This window comes from Mustela nigripes, chromosome 12 (assembly GCF_022355385.1).
Source record: "Mustela nigripes isolate SB6536 chromosome 12, MUSNIG.SB6536, whole genome shotgun sequence".
Taxonomy (NCBI): Eukaryota; Metazoa; Chordata; class Mammalia; order Carnivora; family Mustelidae; genus Mustela; species Mustela nigripes.
Genome location: NC_081568.1, coordinates 133730339 through 133749175, shown reverse-complemented (window position 1 = coordinate 133749175; position 18837 = coordinate 133730339). Strand labels below are relative to the sequence as shown.

Here is an 18837-nt window from a genome sequence, read left to right as displayed (position 1 = left end):
TCCTTGCCGAGCAGGAAGCCTGATGCAGGGCTTGATCCCAGGACCTTGGGATCATGACCGGAAACAAAGGCAGACGCTTAATGACTGAGCCACCAAAGCGCCCCTCCAAGTTTTTAAAAAAACAATAAACACCTACTTCTGATTGTAAAAACTATACAAAAGACACAGAGTCTACCCTTTTTTTATTTTCTAAGATTTACTTCTCTATCCTAGAGAGATCATGAGCTGGGGAGGGGGGATAGCTTTGTAAAGTTTCTCAACTCAAGGCTGAAATTGGCAGGGAGTATGCCCTTCGTGCCACTCACTTACCTGTGAGTGCTAGGGAGCTGCTGAGAGCTGGGAGGTGGGAGGAGAGGCCCGCTGCAGTGCCCGCTGCAGTGCCCGCTACAGGGGTGGCTGCACCCCGAGAATGGTGGAGGCATCTTCAGGAGCGGCATGCTGGTGGAGGGCAGGTGGGGGGTCTGACATACCCCTGGGGTGTGGGGGGCGGCAGCAGCGGCAACAGGGCATTCTGAAGCCTGGGCAGGGAAAGGCGCTGCCGGGGTGGCAGGCAGCAGGTGTGGGTGGGGTGGTGAGCCGAAGGATCCGGGGTGAGACGGGATCAGCGATGCTGGCTGGGGGTGGTGGCCAGTGGGGCTGTTAGGTGGAGCAGTGAGGTCTGAGTGCCGGTGGTGCTCCGAGATAGAGAAGACCTCACCTGTGGATGGATGGGGAAGAAGGAGGTCAGAGAGAGAGCCAAGACCCTAGAAAGGAAAGCCCAAGGGCTCACTGTCACAACATCCTGCTTACTGTGACCAGAGGGTACCTGTCTGGGGACAGCCTCTCAGCACAGTGAACCATGTGAACTTTTGAAAAGTCTAGCAGTATCTTGGGCTGGAGAGTTTTCCCTGCAGGGAGCAACTTGGTTGGACAGGCTTGAGGAGCCCAGATCTGAGAGAAGGACCCAGGAATGCCCACCCCATGGAAGGCCACAGCACCTCTGCTGTGAAACAAATAGGGGATATGTGTCCTGTCTCTTGGGGTTTCTCTAGGGGTCTCTCCAGGACTTGCGTGCTTGTAAGCATTCCTCGGGTCCAGAAAAGGGTCTAGAGAAGCCAGTGGAGCCACAGGCCAAAGCTCTGCCTCTGGGCCATGAGGACTGAGGCAGCCAGGGTATGCCAGACTCTGGGGTGGCCCAATATCAGAGAAGTACGAAAAGGCTTTGCTGAGTCTTCTTTGGCTTATGGATCAAAATAAATGGAATTCTATTCAACTCCCACAATTCTGGGAGTAGCACCCCTTTGGAGAACTCAGGCCCTCAATTTTGTTATTCTTCTTCTTCTGTATTTTAATTCCAATATAGTTAACATGGAGTGTTACACTCATCTCAAGCCCTCAATTTAGAAATAGACATTAATGAATATTTACATAGTACCTCAATAACCCAAGAATTTTTCTTTGGGTATCTAAAGGTTAACTCAGAGTATAAAGAAAGCTTATATAAACGTGACCTTGGCAAATAATTCTGGCAGTCTGCACCAGCAACTTCTTGTGCTTTTACATGTGTCCCTTAGGTGGAGAAAAGAAGTTCTGAGAAGACAAAGCACCTGGGTCCTCTGTGCTGCTGCAGGGGACAGGTGTTAGGTGGCTGATGTCCAAACTCCCTAAGGACACTCCCAGACTCCACTTTCTGTTCAGCCAGTGTCTACCACGTCCTCTCCTGAATCTGAAGGGAAAGCTGTCAGAGCCAATGACAATATTTTTCAACTTCAGAGTTCTGGGGAAAGGAGTGTCATGGAGACAGCCAAGGGCTAGGTATCCCCTGCTTCCATCAGAACAGATCCTTTTTTACTTATTTTAATAACTGACCTGGTTTGTCTAACACAGTGGTTAGAAAAACATAGCTCTCTACATTTATGCGGCCTGGCTCTCTCCCGAGCTCAGAGACTCACCAGGGACGGTAGAAGGACTCCCGAGTGAGCTACCCGGCACGGCCCCACTGGAGTGCGGAGAGTTCCAGAGGCCCGAGAGCTTATGTGCTGACAGGAAGGAGCTGGGATCCCAGTCCCCTGAGTTCCCATGGCAGGAGGAGGAGGACGAGGACGATGAAGAGGAGGACGAAGAGGAATGAGAGTCACCCCCACAAGACTGTGATTTGCAGGATGTGTGTGACAAGGAGATCTGGAGAAGGGGGAAGAAAAAGGCTCATGGTAAAACAGCAAACATCAGAGCCAACCCTCTGCTGCCTTAACTTACTCAGGAGCACCTCCTCCTCCAAGCCCTGTGCCATGGCCAAAGTACAATTCCCAAAACACCAGGTGCAAGGGCAAGGCCTTTTCTGGGGGAGGAGCAGTGATGCTCCCAGTAAAGTGGAGTGTGTGGATAGTGTTGAGAGAGACTACAGTAGAGATACAGACTGCCTGTCAACTGTGGGCCTTTAGGGAGTCCTGAGAGCTGCCAAGGAGAGGAAGTGTCTTTAAGTCCAAAGTCGTAAGTTGACACGATCCTGGGGTAAGAGAGGGACTGCGGGGGAAGGAGAAACAAGAAAATTCTGACTGCTGTGATTCAGGAGATGCCACTTAGATGGCTCCTGGGCATCTCGGAGGCTTTCTAACTGAGGCACACGGTGGACCCTCAAACCAACCTTTGCCATCCTTGTCATACCGGTTGGCTTTCAAGCTGTCACAGGGCTGAAGGCAGCACGGTGACACAGAAGGGGCAGAATCTCCATTGACAGTACCTACAAGCAGGCCCTCACACCACAAAAGCTCCCTCAGGGCCGAGGTGGCTGCCTGCAGCCTCTCCGTTCTTGCCCCAATTGTGAGCCCAAGCTGCTACTGCTGTCTGGAAACGGCCCAACAGCCCCTCAGGGACTGGGTGCAGGGGCTGCTGGAGGAGAGCCACCTGAGAGGGCAGAGAAGGAATAGCTCAACAGCCTGATCTCTCTGGGCAGGGTGCCCTCCTGCATTCAGGGACCCCCTTCTCAACCGTTACCTACCGCCACTGCATGCTCTCGACCTGTCTGCCTTTCATCTTCCTCCATGCTCTTTCGGCAACTCTGGCAGACCCACAGAGGCATCTCGCCTAGGAGATTCTTGACAAGCTTTGGCATGAAGTCAGGGGGCAGCTTCTCACCCTGCAACACCAGTCCATTTTGGGAAGGGCCTTCTTCCCAGCCTTTGCGTTCCCGATGACATAGCAGGCAGCAAGTCTGCACAGACTGGGTGGAGGTGGGGGGAACCTGTCCAACAGACAGAAACAGGGTTTCCCAGGAGGGGAAAGGCTCTGCTTAGAAATAATATTAACCATACTAATAACTTCACTTATTACGTGCCAGGCACTGGGTTAGGCACTTTCTATACATAATTTTAGTCCTTGTAATAGATCTGCAAACTAGGTGTTACTCCTTTTTCTTTTCTTTAAAGACGAAAGAACAGATTTTGAGAAGTTAAGTAACTTGCCCAAGAATATAGAGCTAGTGAGTGGCTGAATTAGGAGTTGAACTCCTAAGTGAGCTACTCCTAAGTGACTTCAAAGCTCATGCTCAAATGCCCTGATTATCTCCAAATCTTGAAGGTTAAAGAAAAGTCCCCTTCCTTCTCTGGTATGTCAGGGAGAGGCCACAAATCTTGGGCTGTCTTTGCAGTCCACAGACCAATCCCCACCTGGGGGTTGGGAAGATCCTTTCAGTTAATGTTGAGTTTGAGAGAACGTGTGGCTTTCCTGAAAGCTGCAGAATTCCATTAGGAGCACAGCAGCGTTTTGGAGGAAGGGTTTGCAGAGCTAATCAGAAAGAATTAATTCAACATAAAACTGAGACGGAGAAAAGGTAAAGCAGACCCTGGTGCTTCTGAGAGGCAGTGAGGCATGGTGAAAAGAACCTGGGCTTTGGGGGTCAGACTGACCTGCATTCTAATGCCTGACCGAGCACATGTTAGCTAGGTGATCTTGAGCAAGTTATTTAACTTTCTGAACTCCAACTTCCTACCTATCTTGCAGAGTTGATGTGAGACTCAATGCATAAAAGGAGAAAGTGCCTAGCCCCGAGCATGCTCAAAGCATAGTCCCAATACACAGTAATTATTATTTGGACTTTTTTTCCTTTTAGGACAAATGGCATAGAAATATAAGTCTATAGGCTTTTATGTCATATTGAGGGGTACTGATTGGGAGATTACATTTAATGACCCCAATTAGTGGCTTTCTTATATTCTGCAGCTTCGGAAAGCTCCTATGCTCGCTTCTATACCACCAACACCACTGCTTCCAGGGCTATTCTGCAACTTTGTAGAACCCTCTTTCTCTGACACTGGCACTGGTCACATCACTTTCTTTAGCCAATGGGATGTTAGCAAATTTGCTCCCAGCTTAAGCTTTACAAGTATGTATGCATTTCTACTTGGTTCTTTGCATGGCTGGGCTTGATCACTCTTGCACCCCTGCCTGCCATGAGAACATGACCAGGCTAGCTGCTGGAGTGATGTGAGAGATGTGTGGAGAAATCTGAGTCTTCCTTGCTGATTGGCCAGTGGATCAGGTACATGAGTGAGCCCAGCTGAGATCCGCCAAGCTGGCCCTGATCGACAGAAACACCCAGTCAACCCAGAGACTCATGAGAAATAATAAATGGTGCTGTTCTAAGCCATTAAGTTTTGGGGTGGTTTGTTACATGCAATAGTTATATTAACTGATATACCTTCCAAACTTACCCACCACTAGGTAACAGGTGTTTGCAGAGGCCTAAGCAAAGGAATAAGGGAATCATCCTCAACCTACCAAGAAAATAAATGCCATCATCTTTCTCAAATAAAATCACCTTCTCACAATAAATTGGCATCAGGGTATCCTTAAATCTGTAATGTTACAATTACACTGACCTCGGTCTCTGGTTTCTAGAAAAAGAAAGGAACCAAATAGCAGTACCAGGAACATAAGGAAACATCTGGGGAAGAACAAGGATGTCGGAAAAGGGTAACAGAGAGAGAGAAATCTTAAACGTGGAACCTATGTGAGACACTGCCTAAAAAGTTTCTGTCAAGGGAACATTTCAGTGGACAAGACAGCTGTTGAACTGCAGCTGTAAAAGGATATAGCTTCTAACCCACTGCTGGTATCTCATGGATGGGTGGGAAACTGATGGAGAAGGACAGTACTGGGAGAAGTCAGGCAAAGGGGGCGTTTTTGAGAAGTGTTCCCAGGTAACTTTTCATAGCTGTAAGATGCCATAGCAACTCCAGAGGGAGGAGGTGAGGCCAACACCCAAGTCCCTTTCCCTGTGCTAATGGTGACCACAGTCTTAAGGAAAACACCAGCATGTACAGTTTTACTACAACAGAGTTTCATTTCATTTGGGTATTGGGTTCTAAAGTTACTACATAGGAGGAAAATCTTGTCTGAGTAAAATTATTCTGAAATTCTTTGTATAGCCTGTGATGTAGAGTATATATAGTCTGGGCACAAACAAGATAACAACTGTAAAACACATATGGCAATGTTCAATAAGTAGGGTTTTTTTTTTTTTCCTCTTTTAAAAGCATATACAGAATTCTTACAAGTTAAATGTGTGATCAGTGTGACTATACCTAGTGCCAAAGTAATTGTGGGAGGCACTGGACGCAGGGGAATTAAAACTGGCTTTGGCACTTATCTTGGGTCTCCACCACTTACCAGCTGTAGGATGCTGGGCAAGTTCTAGTCTCTGTCTCTTCATCTGTAAAATGGGATTAAGTCCTAACTTGTATGGTTGGCTGTGAACATTGAATGGACAAAGCACCTAGTCCAGTACCAGGCCCATTAATACACTGCCTCAACATTGGATACTAATTAAGAATATGACAGGAGTGATGGGAAACACTTAAATTCAGGACCAGGCTTGAAAAATATAGAAAATACAATCACAGTATTTTATAAGAATGCAAACATCTTTCATGTGGAATGAATTTAAGGTGACTTAGACATCTTAATCTCCGTCCTCTACCCCATAGTCATTCTTTAAGTTCCCCAAATATTCTCTATATTCTCCTACCCCTACCCCATGCCTTTGCTGAAGGGGATCCTCTGCTTCAAACTCCCTTCCTTCCCAACTTCACCAGTAAGTAGTTAGGCAGGGCTTAAACCCAACCCCATCAAAGCCTTCATAGAGAGTCCCTCTTGTAATTCCTCTCCCCTCCCCATATCTGCATAGCACGTTATGCCTTGCTTACAGAATCTGTGCCTTCTACTTCATTTCTTTACCTGCATTTCCTGTCCCTTCTATTACGTTGCGCTCCTAGAGGGCAAGTATCAGGTCTGATTCTTGTCTGGATCTCTCACTGTAGCACAGGGCCTGGGCTCAGCTAGGCAAATAATGGCTAAATCAGATTTGTTAAGTATCGCTGTGGCAATATACCTTAGCAAGACACTGCTTGAAATTTTGTAATTTTTGCTTCTCAGAGAGAGAAAGGCCATCTTCCCATCCTGGACCTTCACCTGAATGGTTCCAATCTCAAGCATGGAAGAGTGGAAGATCACATTCCCTGGGGATTACAATGAGATGGCCTCATTCATGGAAATAATGTGGCTCTTCCTAGAGCCAAACTGGTCCACATAATAAATGAGGTTAGCCATCAATGGAAATAAATTTACAGGACAAGCTGTCTTTCCAGTTAAAGGAAAAAAACACCAGGCCTGGCAAGCTAATTAGGTCCTAACTGAAGCAGGGATGATACCACCTCACACTGCATAAGGTTGCCCAGAGAATTAAGTGACATTAGAGATGCAAAGGTTAGTCCAAGGATTCCATGCAACAGACACTCAATCTATTACCTTGGCCCTCTGCCCATTCTGTTCTTAATAAAAAGCTACAATGGAATCTAGTTACTCATGGTCCTGAGTTTGATAAACCTGAGTTTTTCCTTCTGGGCCAGGCAATTCTTGGGGCTACCCCCAAAGCTGTTTTAACCCTAAGCCTTAGTGCCTGCCCTCAAATACAATGCCTGGTGGATCCTGGGGACTTTTTTCTCTGAGATTTTCTTTTCTTCTGCCACAGAATGGTGAGAATCCTGAAACTGGAGATGTTATATGCAGCCCTACTACCAGTGTTTCTGCAAATTTTTCCTTTGGCAGAGAAAAGCTCTTGGTTCAGAATTCCCTTTGAATGCAATCTCCTGCCATTTTTCAAATTCCTGGCAATCATGATCTCTTATGCCTCAAAGTCAACTCAGACTTTCAACTAGCTGTTCTCAAGCTGCATTTTAACATCAGGCACAGTATTCCCACACAAGAACATGAATAATAAATATTTATCAAATGAATGAAACACCCAACCATTTTTCTTCATCACAAAGTCTAGGGAACTGATCCTTAAACCCAATAGCCCCGGGCAGCAATTATTCCTTCTCACTGCAGTTTAAATTTCAGAGCCTCTCCAGATAAATGTCTAGTTCTAGGTAAAAAATTTGGGGGGAGGGAGAGACAGCAAGGAAAGATTCTAGGGGTTTTCTAGATTTGGGATCTGCTCAAAAAATCTCCAACATTAAATTCGGCTTCACTCCAGGCAAAACCAGCATCTCTGAGAGTGTAGGGTTACTCATACAAGGGATCCATGTTTTAGCATGCACATCCCCAGGGCAGTCAACGAGCCAGGTGAACCCTAGACTGTGGCCACTCCCAGCCCAGGGGGGTGGTGTGTGCAGTCATTACAATCATTATCTCTGCTCCCTCTCTTGACCAGGCCCCAAACTTTTCTGTCTTGGCCTGAGAAACATTATGCTGTGATAATCTAGATTTTCCTGGAGAAGAATAGTTAAAATCAAAGGAAAAGGAAGCCTATTTTTCTCACGGAACATCATTTTTACTTGAAAGAATGACTGACAAGTGGGTTATTCAGACTTGGAAACTGCCAGTCATTTTCTCAAAAAATGAACAAAACGAGCCTGTCACTTCAAGGAAAACAAACTTCTTATTTGTGGCCAATGGCAAAATTCAAGCTTTCAGGCAAAAATCAGAATTCTGGAAATTTGGATATTAGAATTTTGTATCCATCATCATGAACTTAACAGCTTCCCAATACTTAAAGACTTTTCTGGTAAAAATGACAGTGATATTAACAGATATATTCTTTTGACACTGTAAAATGAAATGGAAAAACATTTGGAAGAGCCACATAACTCAGTGAGCCTATTTTCCAAATGAGCAAAGCATCATGTTTTAGAAACATGCACTGGTTAAAAAAATAAAAATAAAAAAAAATAAAATAAATCCCTTCAAGGTGCTAGATAAACCGACAAATTTCAATGTAAATGAGTATAAAGACTTCATTGATATGGTCTCAGATTCCATATTGCAAAGATCAGCAATCACCTGAAAAGACTATTAAAATACTCCTTCCATTTCCAACTACATTATCTATTTGGGGCTAGATTTTTAAAATATACTTCAAAACAATGTACTGCAACAGACGGGATACAAAAACATATATGAGCATCAGCTTCTTTTTATTAAGCCAGACAAGGAAATTTGAAAAAATGAAAATGAGACCATTCTTCTATTTTTTTTGGAAAATGTATTTTTCATTAAAAAAAATATTCATGTTAACATGATAGGCTTAATATTGTTATTCTTAAAAAATTAGTTAAAATATTTTTAAGCTTTCTCAGTTTTAATACTTAATTTGGTAAGTACCAATAGATAAAACCAACAAAAGAAAGTCCTTTTGGGTCCCCAGTAATTTTTAGGAGTGTAAAAGGGCCTCAGACCAAACACTTTGAGAACTGCTAATGTAAAGCCTCTAAAGGCTCCTGTCATCTGGCGGGTGCACATTGAGCAACAGTCACTATGAAGAATGATAGCATTTCTGGCACATCTGGATAGCTCTTTGGAGGCATGAATAAATTTTCCATTTCACCTTTCTGTCCACAATTTGGGAATTGCTGGGGAATAATCCAGGTCACCAGAACAGGCAGCTATCAAGGTCTGCTCTGAAGGTGGATCTAATATCCAGCACTAAACCTGCTCTCATTCCTCTCATGGAGTCCTTTTAACCCCAAGAGTTTGTGTACATTTGCAGAGGATTCCCCCAAGACGTGTGCTGTATCTAACCAGTGGCCCTGCAATAGCTTCCAAGTTCTATTCTGAAATGATCCCATTAGAGCACTCTATTCTCAAGGCACCCAACTCCAAGGCAGACAGAGGACAACAGAAGCAGCCAAAATTTCCTTCTAGAAGCAGAGAAAAATGACTAATCCCTAGCCTAGCAAAGCTCATCAGCCCAGTCATTGCCACTTACTTTTCCATTCACCCATTCCTTCCCTCATTCAATGAACATGCTCAGAGCCCATTCTCATTGTACTAGGTGCTGGGAAACATCAAATGATACAGAATCCCTGCCCAAGAACACATGCTTAAACCAGGCAGGTTCTTGCATGGGGTTGTCAATACTCCCAAACGCCCAGATGCTTCATTTTGGAGAATCAGGCAGGAACACAAATTACAATGACACCCAATTAAAACTAACATAACAAAGTAATACACAAATGAAAACAACCGTCCAACCAGGACACTAGGCTTCTCTAGTTTATGTAAGCTTATTATGTGCCTTCTCACATACTTATCCAGTTTGAGGAACTCCTTCCTTTAGCTCCTCTTTCCTACCCTGGTCTCTCTTTAATCTCCTGGCTCCTTTCTGGTTGCACTCACTACCATGACACCTTCTGGCCCCTGCGTTTCATTTCTTGGCCCCAGGTGACCTCTCTGTGTTTCACTTCCATGCGCAACACCCAACAATCTCAGGTTCCATTTATACAGCTCCTCCAACACACCTTGCCCTGAAAGCCTCAGTATCTCAGTTCTACTCCTAAGCAAATTTGTACTCATGCCCTGAGATCTTGGTAAAAGGATAATGCAGTTTTTGCTGGACCAGGCTAAGGAGAGAAATAATTCTTTTACTATAGCACCTATTATACTGTGCCACAGACATATTCTGTCTGCCTCAAACCCCTGGAGGAATGAGAACTCTTTGGGGGCAGGGAGTACATCCTGGTCATTTAAGTGTGCCCAAGAACCTAGGCTTGGCGTGGACTGGACACATAGCAGACACTGACTGAATAAATGAACAAATGCTTAAAGCCCACCTGGCTCCACTTCAGTTGCTCTACACAAAGGACAGACTCTAAAGACAGTCCTTTCCTGGGTATGCTATGCCAACAGCATAGCTGTCACTCTGGGTCACTGATAAAAGGGTATCAGTGCTAAAGTTAATACTTAAGGAGGTCATATAACTGTACCACAATGCCCTGGAGCTTTCACCCAAACTCCCACTCAGGCTGTTGGCTCAGTTCCTTCCTGAAAGAACAGCTGTTTTATACTAGCTGGTTTGTGGAGAATACTCTCTGGTTGTACAAGCTCAGTCAAGGATAGGGCAGCGAGTCTCTCTGACCCCAGTGGCCTCCCCGCTGCCCCCCAGGCTGGCTCACCTGTTGAACCTGCTTCCTGGGTGCAATCAGCCACCAGAAGGTGTAAACTACTATTATCAACCTAGAATTTCAGGCAAACCGTTATTACCTACTCTGTCACCCCAGTACAGGTTTCTTATGGGTGGAAGAGTATGAACTTTGGAGACATACTGTTGCAAGTTCAAATCCGAGTTCTGCCATTTCAGTATGATCTTGAATTATTACTCAATTTCTTTGAGCCTCAATTTCCTCATTTATGAAATGAGAATAAAACCATACTTCACAAAGTTGTGAGGACAGAAGGAAATAAATTATGTAAAGTACCTGGCCTGGGCCTGGCACACAGTAGGTGCTCAATACCCGTTAGTTTCTTTCCTCTTCTGTCCTGGAAGAAATGACAGGGAAACTTACTAAGTGAGACTTGCCCAATCCAAAGTTATTACTTGAAGCACAGGACAGAGGACTAGACAGGTGACCTTCAAGGCCCCTTTGTACCCTCCCATCCACAATTTATGGCTACAACTTCCTAGTAAGATCCTTCAGTATTTTAGGGCCCTTCTTTTTGCCTCAGTTTCCCTTTATCACTTTCCAGAGTAGATGAAGAGGTCTATTCATTTCAGAATGGAGGGGGAACCACAAAGGGAGCTGGAGAGCTGAGAGCCTTGAGGAGGGTCTAAAGGGATATGGTCTAGGACTGTAGCATGTTCATCTACCTATAGGTTGAAGGATGGGGGGGAACCATGGGGACAGAACCAAAGGGTACAAACACAGGGCCTTTCCCGAGATGTAAGACCTCCTCTCCTCAGTCCTTTTCTGCTCTGCACATCCTGCCAGAAGAATCATTAACCATTCCTTTCCCTAATATCTGTTTCTCTCCTCAAATACATAAAGCACTTATATCTTCACTCATGCTTTTCCCTCTGCCTCTTCCTTGCACAATTTGAGTGTTACCTCCTCCTAAGTCCATAGGCAGAATAAACTGTGCTTTGCTGTGGAATGTCCTAAAATTTCTTATGTACCTCTTGAATAGAGCTTATCATCTATGTATCTGTTTTTGAAATCTGTCTTCCCCAGAACACTAAGACACCGAAGGGCAGGACCTGTGCCTCATGATTTACTGCATCCCAACTGTTCAGCAGAGATGGTAGCACCAAATGGGCATAGGTAAGTGTTTGGACACACAAAGGAAGATTAGCAGTTGCAGAATAGCTTTATGGGGCAACAAATGGAAAACTGGGGAAAGTCTGTTTTGTTTTTAAAACTAAGGCTGTTTCTATTCCTGCTTATGGAAAAGCTCCCCTCTCTGGGAAGCCTCATTCTTTGAAAAACATCCTAGGCTTCCGCAAAGCTTCCCCATGCCGCCCTCAACTCAGCATTTCCCAGACCCAGCCACACAATAGAATCACTTTGGGAGGTTTAGCAACCACAGATTCCTGGGCTCCAGACCTAGAGACTCTGATTCTGTAGGTCTGGGACAGGGTCCAGCAAAGCACCGGGGATCTGATGATTAGTTAGGCTGGGGTGAGGGAGAGGTAGAATCAAGCAATCACAGCTGCTTCTTGCACTGAGATGGCTTCCTCTCATGCTCTCAACGAATTTACCCAAGAACATCATGTTCACTTTCTTATTTAGAAGCTTTCACTGATTCTTCACTGCCTGCAGGATAAAGCCCAAACTTCTTGGTGTGGTTTTGTAGAACCTTGATAACCTCTCCAGCCTGACCGCATGCTACTCTACCTGAGTTGGGCAGTTCTCGCCTCTGGGTCTTTTTTTGTTTAGATATTTTCTCCCACCATCCCTTCTAAAGGAACTGCTACTCAACCTTGAAACATTAGTTCTGATAAGCCTTCTCTGGACTATTATTTCTGTGCATCTCCCATACCAAGTATCTGTAATAATCATGACTGCCACTTGTGCTAAGTGCTTGACATACAGTACTTGCTGCCCTAAAGGGAACCTGGCACCACTGTCACACATAGGAGAAAACAAACTAAAAAGGCTAAAACTCTTCCAAAGGCCATGTACTAGGATCTAAGACTTGAACCTTCACTCGATTGTAGCCCAACTACAATTAATAAATACACGTGGGCAGGGACTGATTCACCTTTGCATCCCCAGCTAGCCCAGGGCCTGGCACAGATCAGGCATCCATTAGTGTTTGCAGAATAAATTAACACCAGGTCAGGTGAGAGGGAGACTGGGTGTGGTGTGTGTGTAATGGGCCTAAATGAATGAATGATGGCCAGCCCTGCCCAGCAGTAGAGGGTGGGAAGAACAAAGTGGAAGAAACCTCACTTTTACTTTTTTTATTATACTTTGGTTTAACAGCCACTTATTGAGCACATAAGGACCATGTACAATGAATACCCCACAAATAAATTAAAACATAGCCCTTGCTCTCAAAACTTCTAGGTTCAGGATATAAAGGTGTCAGGATATTAATAGGCTATTTAATACCAGATATTAAGTTTATAGATCTGGGACATTTTAAGAAAATTAAAAATAAACTTTTTTAAAAAATAAAAACTTTTTAAGGAATTTAAAAATTAAGCAATCTTAGCAAGTAAGTCTTCATCTTCAAAGGCCTTTTAGCATTTCTACATAGAGAATCTCTACTGGCTTACAGAGAAGAACCAGAGGTGGCAGGGTTTCCCCACCCCCCACTGCCCATATCATTACTTGCAATGAAAGTGTCTAGACTGGGTTTGCAGTGATTTTGAGAGAGGTCTCTGGTTAGAGCAACTATCTTATTCATCTGTGTGCCCAAAATAAAGGTCATAATGCTTGCTGAGTGGATTAAACATAATGAGATGGTTTCAATAAAGATATTGACTGATCCTCTGCTCCAGTCTCTTGAGGGAGCAGGTTTAACTCTGAGCAGTGGGGAACCAGGTCTCTAGAGTCTCTTTAAACTGGGCTGGGCAGGTCTCAGCAGGTGCTGTAGAAAGATGAGAGATGGGAAGGACAAGATGAGCTCAACCAGCTCCAACTGCTGGTTTACAGTCTGGCAAGTCTCCTGAGGGTTTACTGAGTATGCACCTGGACTGCAGGCTGAGCGGTCCGAGAGAGGCCAAAAGACAGACAGCAGAACTGGCAGGTGAGAACACTCAGGCTTTGGATGGCCATCTGGCACAGTTCCAACTATCTCCGACTCCTGCTCTTGCCTCAGGAGCCTCGATGTACTTGGTGCTACGTGGGTTGCTCCACATTCTCTCATGACATTGCTGATGAGGCTCAGAAGAGGAAAAAACATGCCCAGAGTCACAAAGTTAGAGACTGAGCTTGGGAGTTCACCCCAAGTCTGGAATACTAAACACTATTTCTCACTACTGCCTTATTCAGCTGCTTTGTGAGTTGTTTTTCTTTCTTTTTTTTTTTTTCCTTTGTTAATAAGGTAGTAACTGTTTTAGTCTTATTTAGTAAATGAGGATTTGGGTTGTTTAAGTAAACAGATCAATGCAGTTTAGTGACCTCAAACAACTGGAAGGGCTTTTGGGATCCCAAATAGGCCAGCTTAAGGTTCTGCATTTAAATGTGAACAAATTATGCAAATGAGCAAAGGGGACAGGATGGAACCAGAGTGGCCTTCAAACCTGAACTCAGGAATCCTGGCTCTTCCAGCCTAACTCAATTACTGTATACGTGTTCTCTGGACCATGAGCCCTTTGTGGGCAGGGACCACATCTGATTCACTTCTGCATTCCCAGCTAACCCAGGGCCTGGCACAGATCAGGTGTCCTTCATATTAGGGGCAGACACTATTCAGAGACTGCAGATTACTGTCTTACAGAAATGTGGGCCCAGCAACACCAGATTTTTAGAGTTTTAAGAAATGGCACAAATCCAGTTTGTAGGAATCTTATGGTTTTTAAAACATTGGCTTAAATTAAAATAAAAATAAAACAATGTGTGACGTGGGGCTTCAGAACGTGTCTGTGGACTACAAGTAGTCCTATTTGCTGTCTTTGGCTTTAGTTTGGCATGCAACACAGAGTTTCACCTTACGTGCCCACTCTGTGTACACAGAGAATTTTAAGTGGCAGTGGGAGACAGAGATCCTCATCAAAGGCTTGCTAGTGGGCAGAACAAGGACCCCAACCCTTTCAGCAGGTGCTTTTCACCAGGGCACAAAAGCCTGCTTCTGGATTAAGAAACCCCCTCCCCAGCAAAAAAGTGGGACACAATCAGAAGAGAGTTCGTCAGTTTGTTTCACCTCTTTGTGGCTATAGTATATTAAAAAAAAAAAAAAAAAAAAAAAAAAAGGCCTTGTTAAACCCCGCACAGTACAAAAAAGAGTATCCTTTTTTTGGAGGGCAGAAGGCACTGAGACCTATGGTGGAAGATATATGAGCAAATGTTTTCTTGCTCTGAGTTTCTGTTTCTTCATCTGAAAAATGGGGAAATAGTATTTATATCTTTCAGTTCATTCATTAAACATCTGTTAACCACAGACATAGGGGTACAAGAGTGACTGACGTGGTTCCTGCACTCTCAGAGTTTATGCAGCAAAAGCAGACCAATAATTAAACCAATAGTTAACTCATCACAACTATATTAAATACTGAGGAAAGAACAGGGGTGGTGAAAAGATTCGAAGTATATATAAAGCATCTGGCACTAATAAATTAATGAACTGGCAGGTCAAGCAGTGGAGCAGATAATGAAGCTTATAGTTCTTAGGAAAGCTGTGTCCTAAATAAAAACTAAATACTTAAGCCATTATCCAAAATTCTGGCCATGAATACTATAACCTAGCTAAGTGGAAGGGGACCTTAAAGTGTTGCTGGTGAGTGAGAAGGAGAGAAGACAATAGCTCCCCTGGCTCTCCCTACCTTAATGCTCCCCTTTTGGATAATAGCATTCCCAGGGTGGCCCAGAGAAGAGAAAGAGGAAAGCTAGAAGGGGAAGCAGGTTCAGGGTCTAAAGTTAGACCAGGCAAGGGTGGGGTCCAAACAGGGGAGCTGATTCCCAGGGTAGGGGCTCAGGGTGAAGGTGGGCCTTCTGACACTCAATAAGTGGTGACATTTTCATTAATTAAAAATCTTATTGTGATCTGAAACACAAAGGATACCAGCATCAAAACTGGGTTACAATAAGCGCAGGTCCTCAACGGATTCATTCTCTCTCATTCACCTAGTTATTTCTACTCAGTGTCAGCAAGGCCCAGGGCTAGGCATGGAGGATAAGAGATAGATGACATAGTCCGTGCCCCTGTGGAGTTCACAGTGCAGTGCAGGGAACAGATACATCAACAGAATGTCTCCATGAAGAATGGGGAGTGCTACCAAAGGAGGCACAGGGGTCTATGGGCACAAAGGGGGCACCTGACGCAATTGGGAAGGCAGGGAAGGCTTTCTGGGAATGGTTCCCCAAATGGCATCCCCACTCACATGCACAATTCCAGAGATTCTACTAGAAGGCTGTCAAGAGCCATGCCTTCTGGCTGCACCAGCCTCCCAGAGTCCCCTGCTGCCCGATGCAGTGTCTGCAGAGCCAAACGCATCTTCCGCCACGCCTCATCCTCATCCGGCGCTGCATCCGACCCTCCAAAACTCCTGCAGGAGCCTGCCTTCCTTGGCAGGCTCAGCCAAAAGACCAACTCAAAACTCTTTCGTCAGAGCAAGCTTAGGGCGAGCCACCCAGCCCCAGGTGCCACAACCCTCCCAGAGCAGCTGTGGTTTGTGCCACCCCGGGCTCTCAGGAACACTGGTAGGGTACCTCCCATTATCTCCTTTGCTCAAAAGAAAGTGACCTTCTTCCAGGTGGCAAGCTGGAAGCTTTGCTGAGTCCTGCTACTGCTCACTCTTAGCAGGATTCACCAAAGCCGGGGGTCCGAGGGTTGGGGTAGGCCACCTTGTGGGGTCAGAGGTAGAGAGGGAAGAAAGGGCAGGCTTTGCTAGTTTATGCTTCAGCGCAGGAGCCCCACCAAATAGTCTTCTGGGCGGCCTGACTGGCTGCTCCAACTGCTCAGCTGGGCAGGGAGAAGCGGGAGGCCACTGGAGACGTGCTGGGGGCACACAGCTGCTCAGGGGGCAGTGGCTGCAGGCACTAAGGGGAAAGGGTGGGGCCGCTCCCGGGGTGGGGAGAGGGAAGAGGCTGCAGCCTTCCAGGGCACAGCGCCCCAGCCTGTGGGTAGGTGGGGGAGCAGGTGGGCCCAGGGGGAGGTGAAGGGCAGAGAGCTGAGCTGTGGCCTCAGGAGCAGAGCCCAGTCCCAGTGTGGATATACGACCAGAAGGTTTAAGCCCTTGCTCCAGCCCGGAGGCGGCGGGAGAGGGCAGGCAGCCCTGGACACAGGACAGGACGGACCACGCTTCGGCTTGGAGAGAAGGGTCCAGCCTCCACTCCCGCCTCAGCCCCAGCCAGTGGAGGATGGTCCATCCCCAAGCTCACCCCGGCCCCGCTCCCGGGAGGTGAAAGTGCCAGAGCAGCCGGACTCCCCTAGCTCGCTCCTACCTGCGGTCCAGGCGCCAACTTGGGCTCGTCCTCCTCCCTGGGGCCGTCGCGGTCCGGTTCCACGGGAGCCTCCGAGGGCCCTGCACCCGCTCCCGCTTCCAGGCTCGGCGGCGGCGGGGGCTCGGGAGCCTGGGGCTTCTGCTGCCCCGCGGCCCGCATCCGCTCGCGCCGGCCCGCGCCGCCGCTCGGCCTGCTCCGCCTCCGAGTCATGCTGCTGCTCGCGCCGCTCCCTCGCTCCACTCGCGCCGCCGCCGCCGCCGCCGCCGCCGCCGCCGCCGCCGCCGCCGCCGCCGCCGCCGCCGCCGCCGCTCCCCTCGCAGGACAACAGCCAATATGGCGGCGCCCGGCTCCCCCCTCTGCTGCTGCCAGCAGGTCATAGGGCGCGGCGTCCGCGCCGCCGCACTAGCCCCCGAGGAGGCTGCCTGCGCCATTTTGAATAAGGTCACCTGAGTTCTCCGAGTGTGAGAACCCGGTGCGACCTGCGCCCGGCAAGGGTGGTCGCTGTGGGAACCGTGCTGCCCGGCCCTGGGCGCTTAGTAATTGTTAAGTGGATGAATGAATGAATGAATTTCTAGAGTACTTTCACACCCACCCTCCGACTCCTCGCACTCACCCGGCGAGGCAGGTACGGTCATTCCCATTTTGCAGGGGAGAAAATCAAGGCTTGCAGAAGGCGAAGCGGGAACTCAGCATCAGCCAGCCAGAACTCAAGGTCTCGTGGACCGCCGGAGGGGAAAGAGATGAAGTAATGGTCTAGGTCTTTATTTGCAACGTATGGTCGACTGGGGAGTCTAGCGTTCTGTGCTTGGGACAGCAGAGCTCAGACTCCGCTCCTGCCCCACAAGTCTGGTGGAGAAAGTGGACCGTTAAATACACGGTTACAACTAGGGTGATGAAGAGGAGATGACTGGGGCAAATACTAGGTCAGTATTTCCGCAAAAGTTGTATGTACAGGAAAGGATTTTGAGTGATACGCAAAGGAACATTTTAAAAATGTGATAATTACGTATTTAATTGTTAAAATGAGTATCCCCCTCTCTTTTTTTGAACATAGGAGACACGCACATGGTACAAATTTTAGAAAAAGTTTTGAGCCCAATCTCTCATGCCAGGACCATTGGTACCCTGAAACTATATGGCTGTTATATGTACAGTTGCTATTGATAATCATCAGCAGAGCAGAATTATGACATTAGCCTAATTAATGGGAACAAGGGCTATTTTGAGAAGAAGGGCTACATGGCCCTGGAGCTTTCCTTAACTAGCAAGAACGTAAATGAAAAATACTTCATCTCTTTCTAGGGATTAGTGCCATCATCAAAGATTTAAAGAATTCAGAGTGATTCCCACTACATGAACATTACTTCTTAGTTTGGCCAGGATAGAAGGTAGATAGTATTTTTTCCCATTTATTTTTATCGTGTTAAAATGTGCCTAACATAAAACTTAAAGATCTAACCATTTTTAAGCATATAGTTCAGTGGTATTAAGTACATTCTCGTTGGGTACAACTATTACTGCCATCCCTCTCCAGAGCTCTTTTCATCTCGCAAAACTGAAACTCCGTACTCATTAAATAACTCCTCGTTCTCCTTTCCCACAGCCACTGGCAACCACCATTCTACTTTAAAAAACAAAAACAACAACAAAAACCAAAAAATGAATCAACCCAAACAAAACCCAACCTCTTTTTCTTCATACCCAGCTTCTGGTAACCACTATTCTTTCTGTTACTATGAGTTCAGCTTTTTTTTTTTTTTTTTTAAACATATTCCACATATAAGTGAGATCATGCAATATTTGTCTTTTTGTGACGGGCTTATTTCACTTTGCAGAGTGTCCTCTAGAGCCATCCATGTTGTTGGAAATGACAGGATTTTCTTCTTTTTTAAGGATGAATATATTCATATATTCCTTTATATATATTGTACACATACACTACGTATGTAATATATGTTCTTATATAGACATATTT

The 18837-nt window shown here is 46.1% G+C and overlaps 1 protein-coding gene across 12 annotated transcripts in view; it reads right to left on the bottom strand.

Moving 5' to 3' along the window:
* The window catches only part of FAM193B (family with sequence similarity 193 member B), a 32163-nt gene extending 15043 nt beyond the window's left edge, over positions 1-17120 (bottom strand). For 4 of the 12 annotated variants that reach the window (XM_059418385.1, XM_059418387.1, XM_059418386.1 and 1 more), the window contains exons 1-4: positions 16863-17120; positions 2978-3220; positions 1932-2160; positions 310-697 (exon numbers count right to left, since the gene is read on the bottom strand). In XM_059418385.1, the coding sequence (XP_059274368.1) occupies positions 310-697; positions 1932-2160; positions 2978-3220; positions 16863-17072 (1070 nt within the window). In that variant the 5' untranslated portion in view covers positions 17073-17120. Of the gene's footprint in view, positions 1-309; positions 698-1931; positions 2161-2977; positions 3221-4688; positions 4752-10733; positions 10795-15799; positions 15983-16862 lie in introns of those variants that run through there. The other 8 variants (XM_059418391.1, XM_059418392.1, XM_059418390.1 and 5 more) reach the window with 8 other exon arrangements.
* Positions 17121-18837: the final 1717 nt, after the last annotated feature.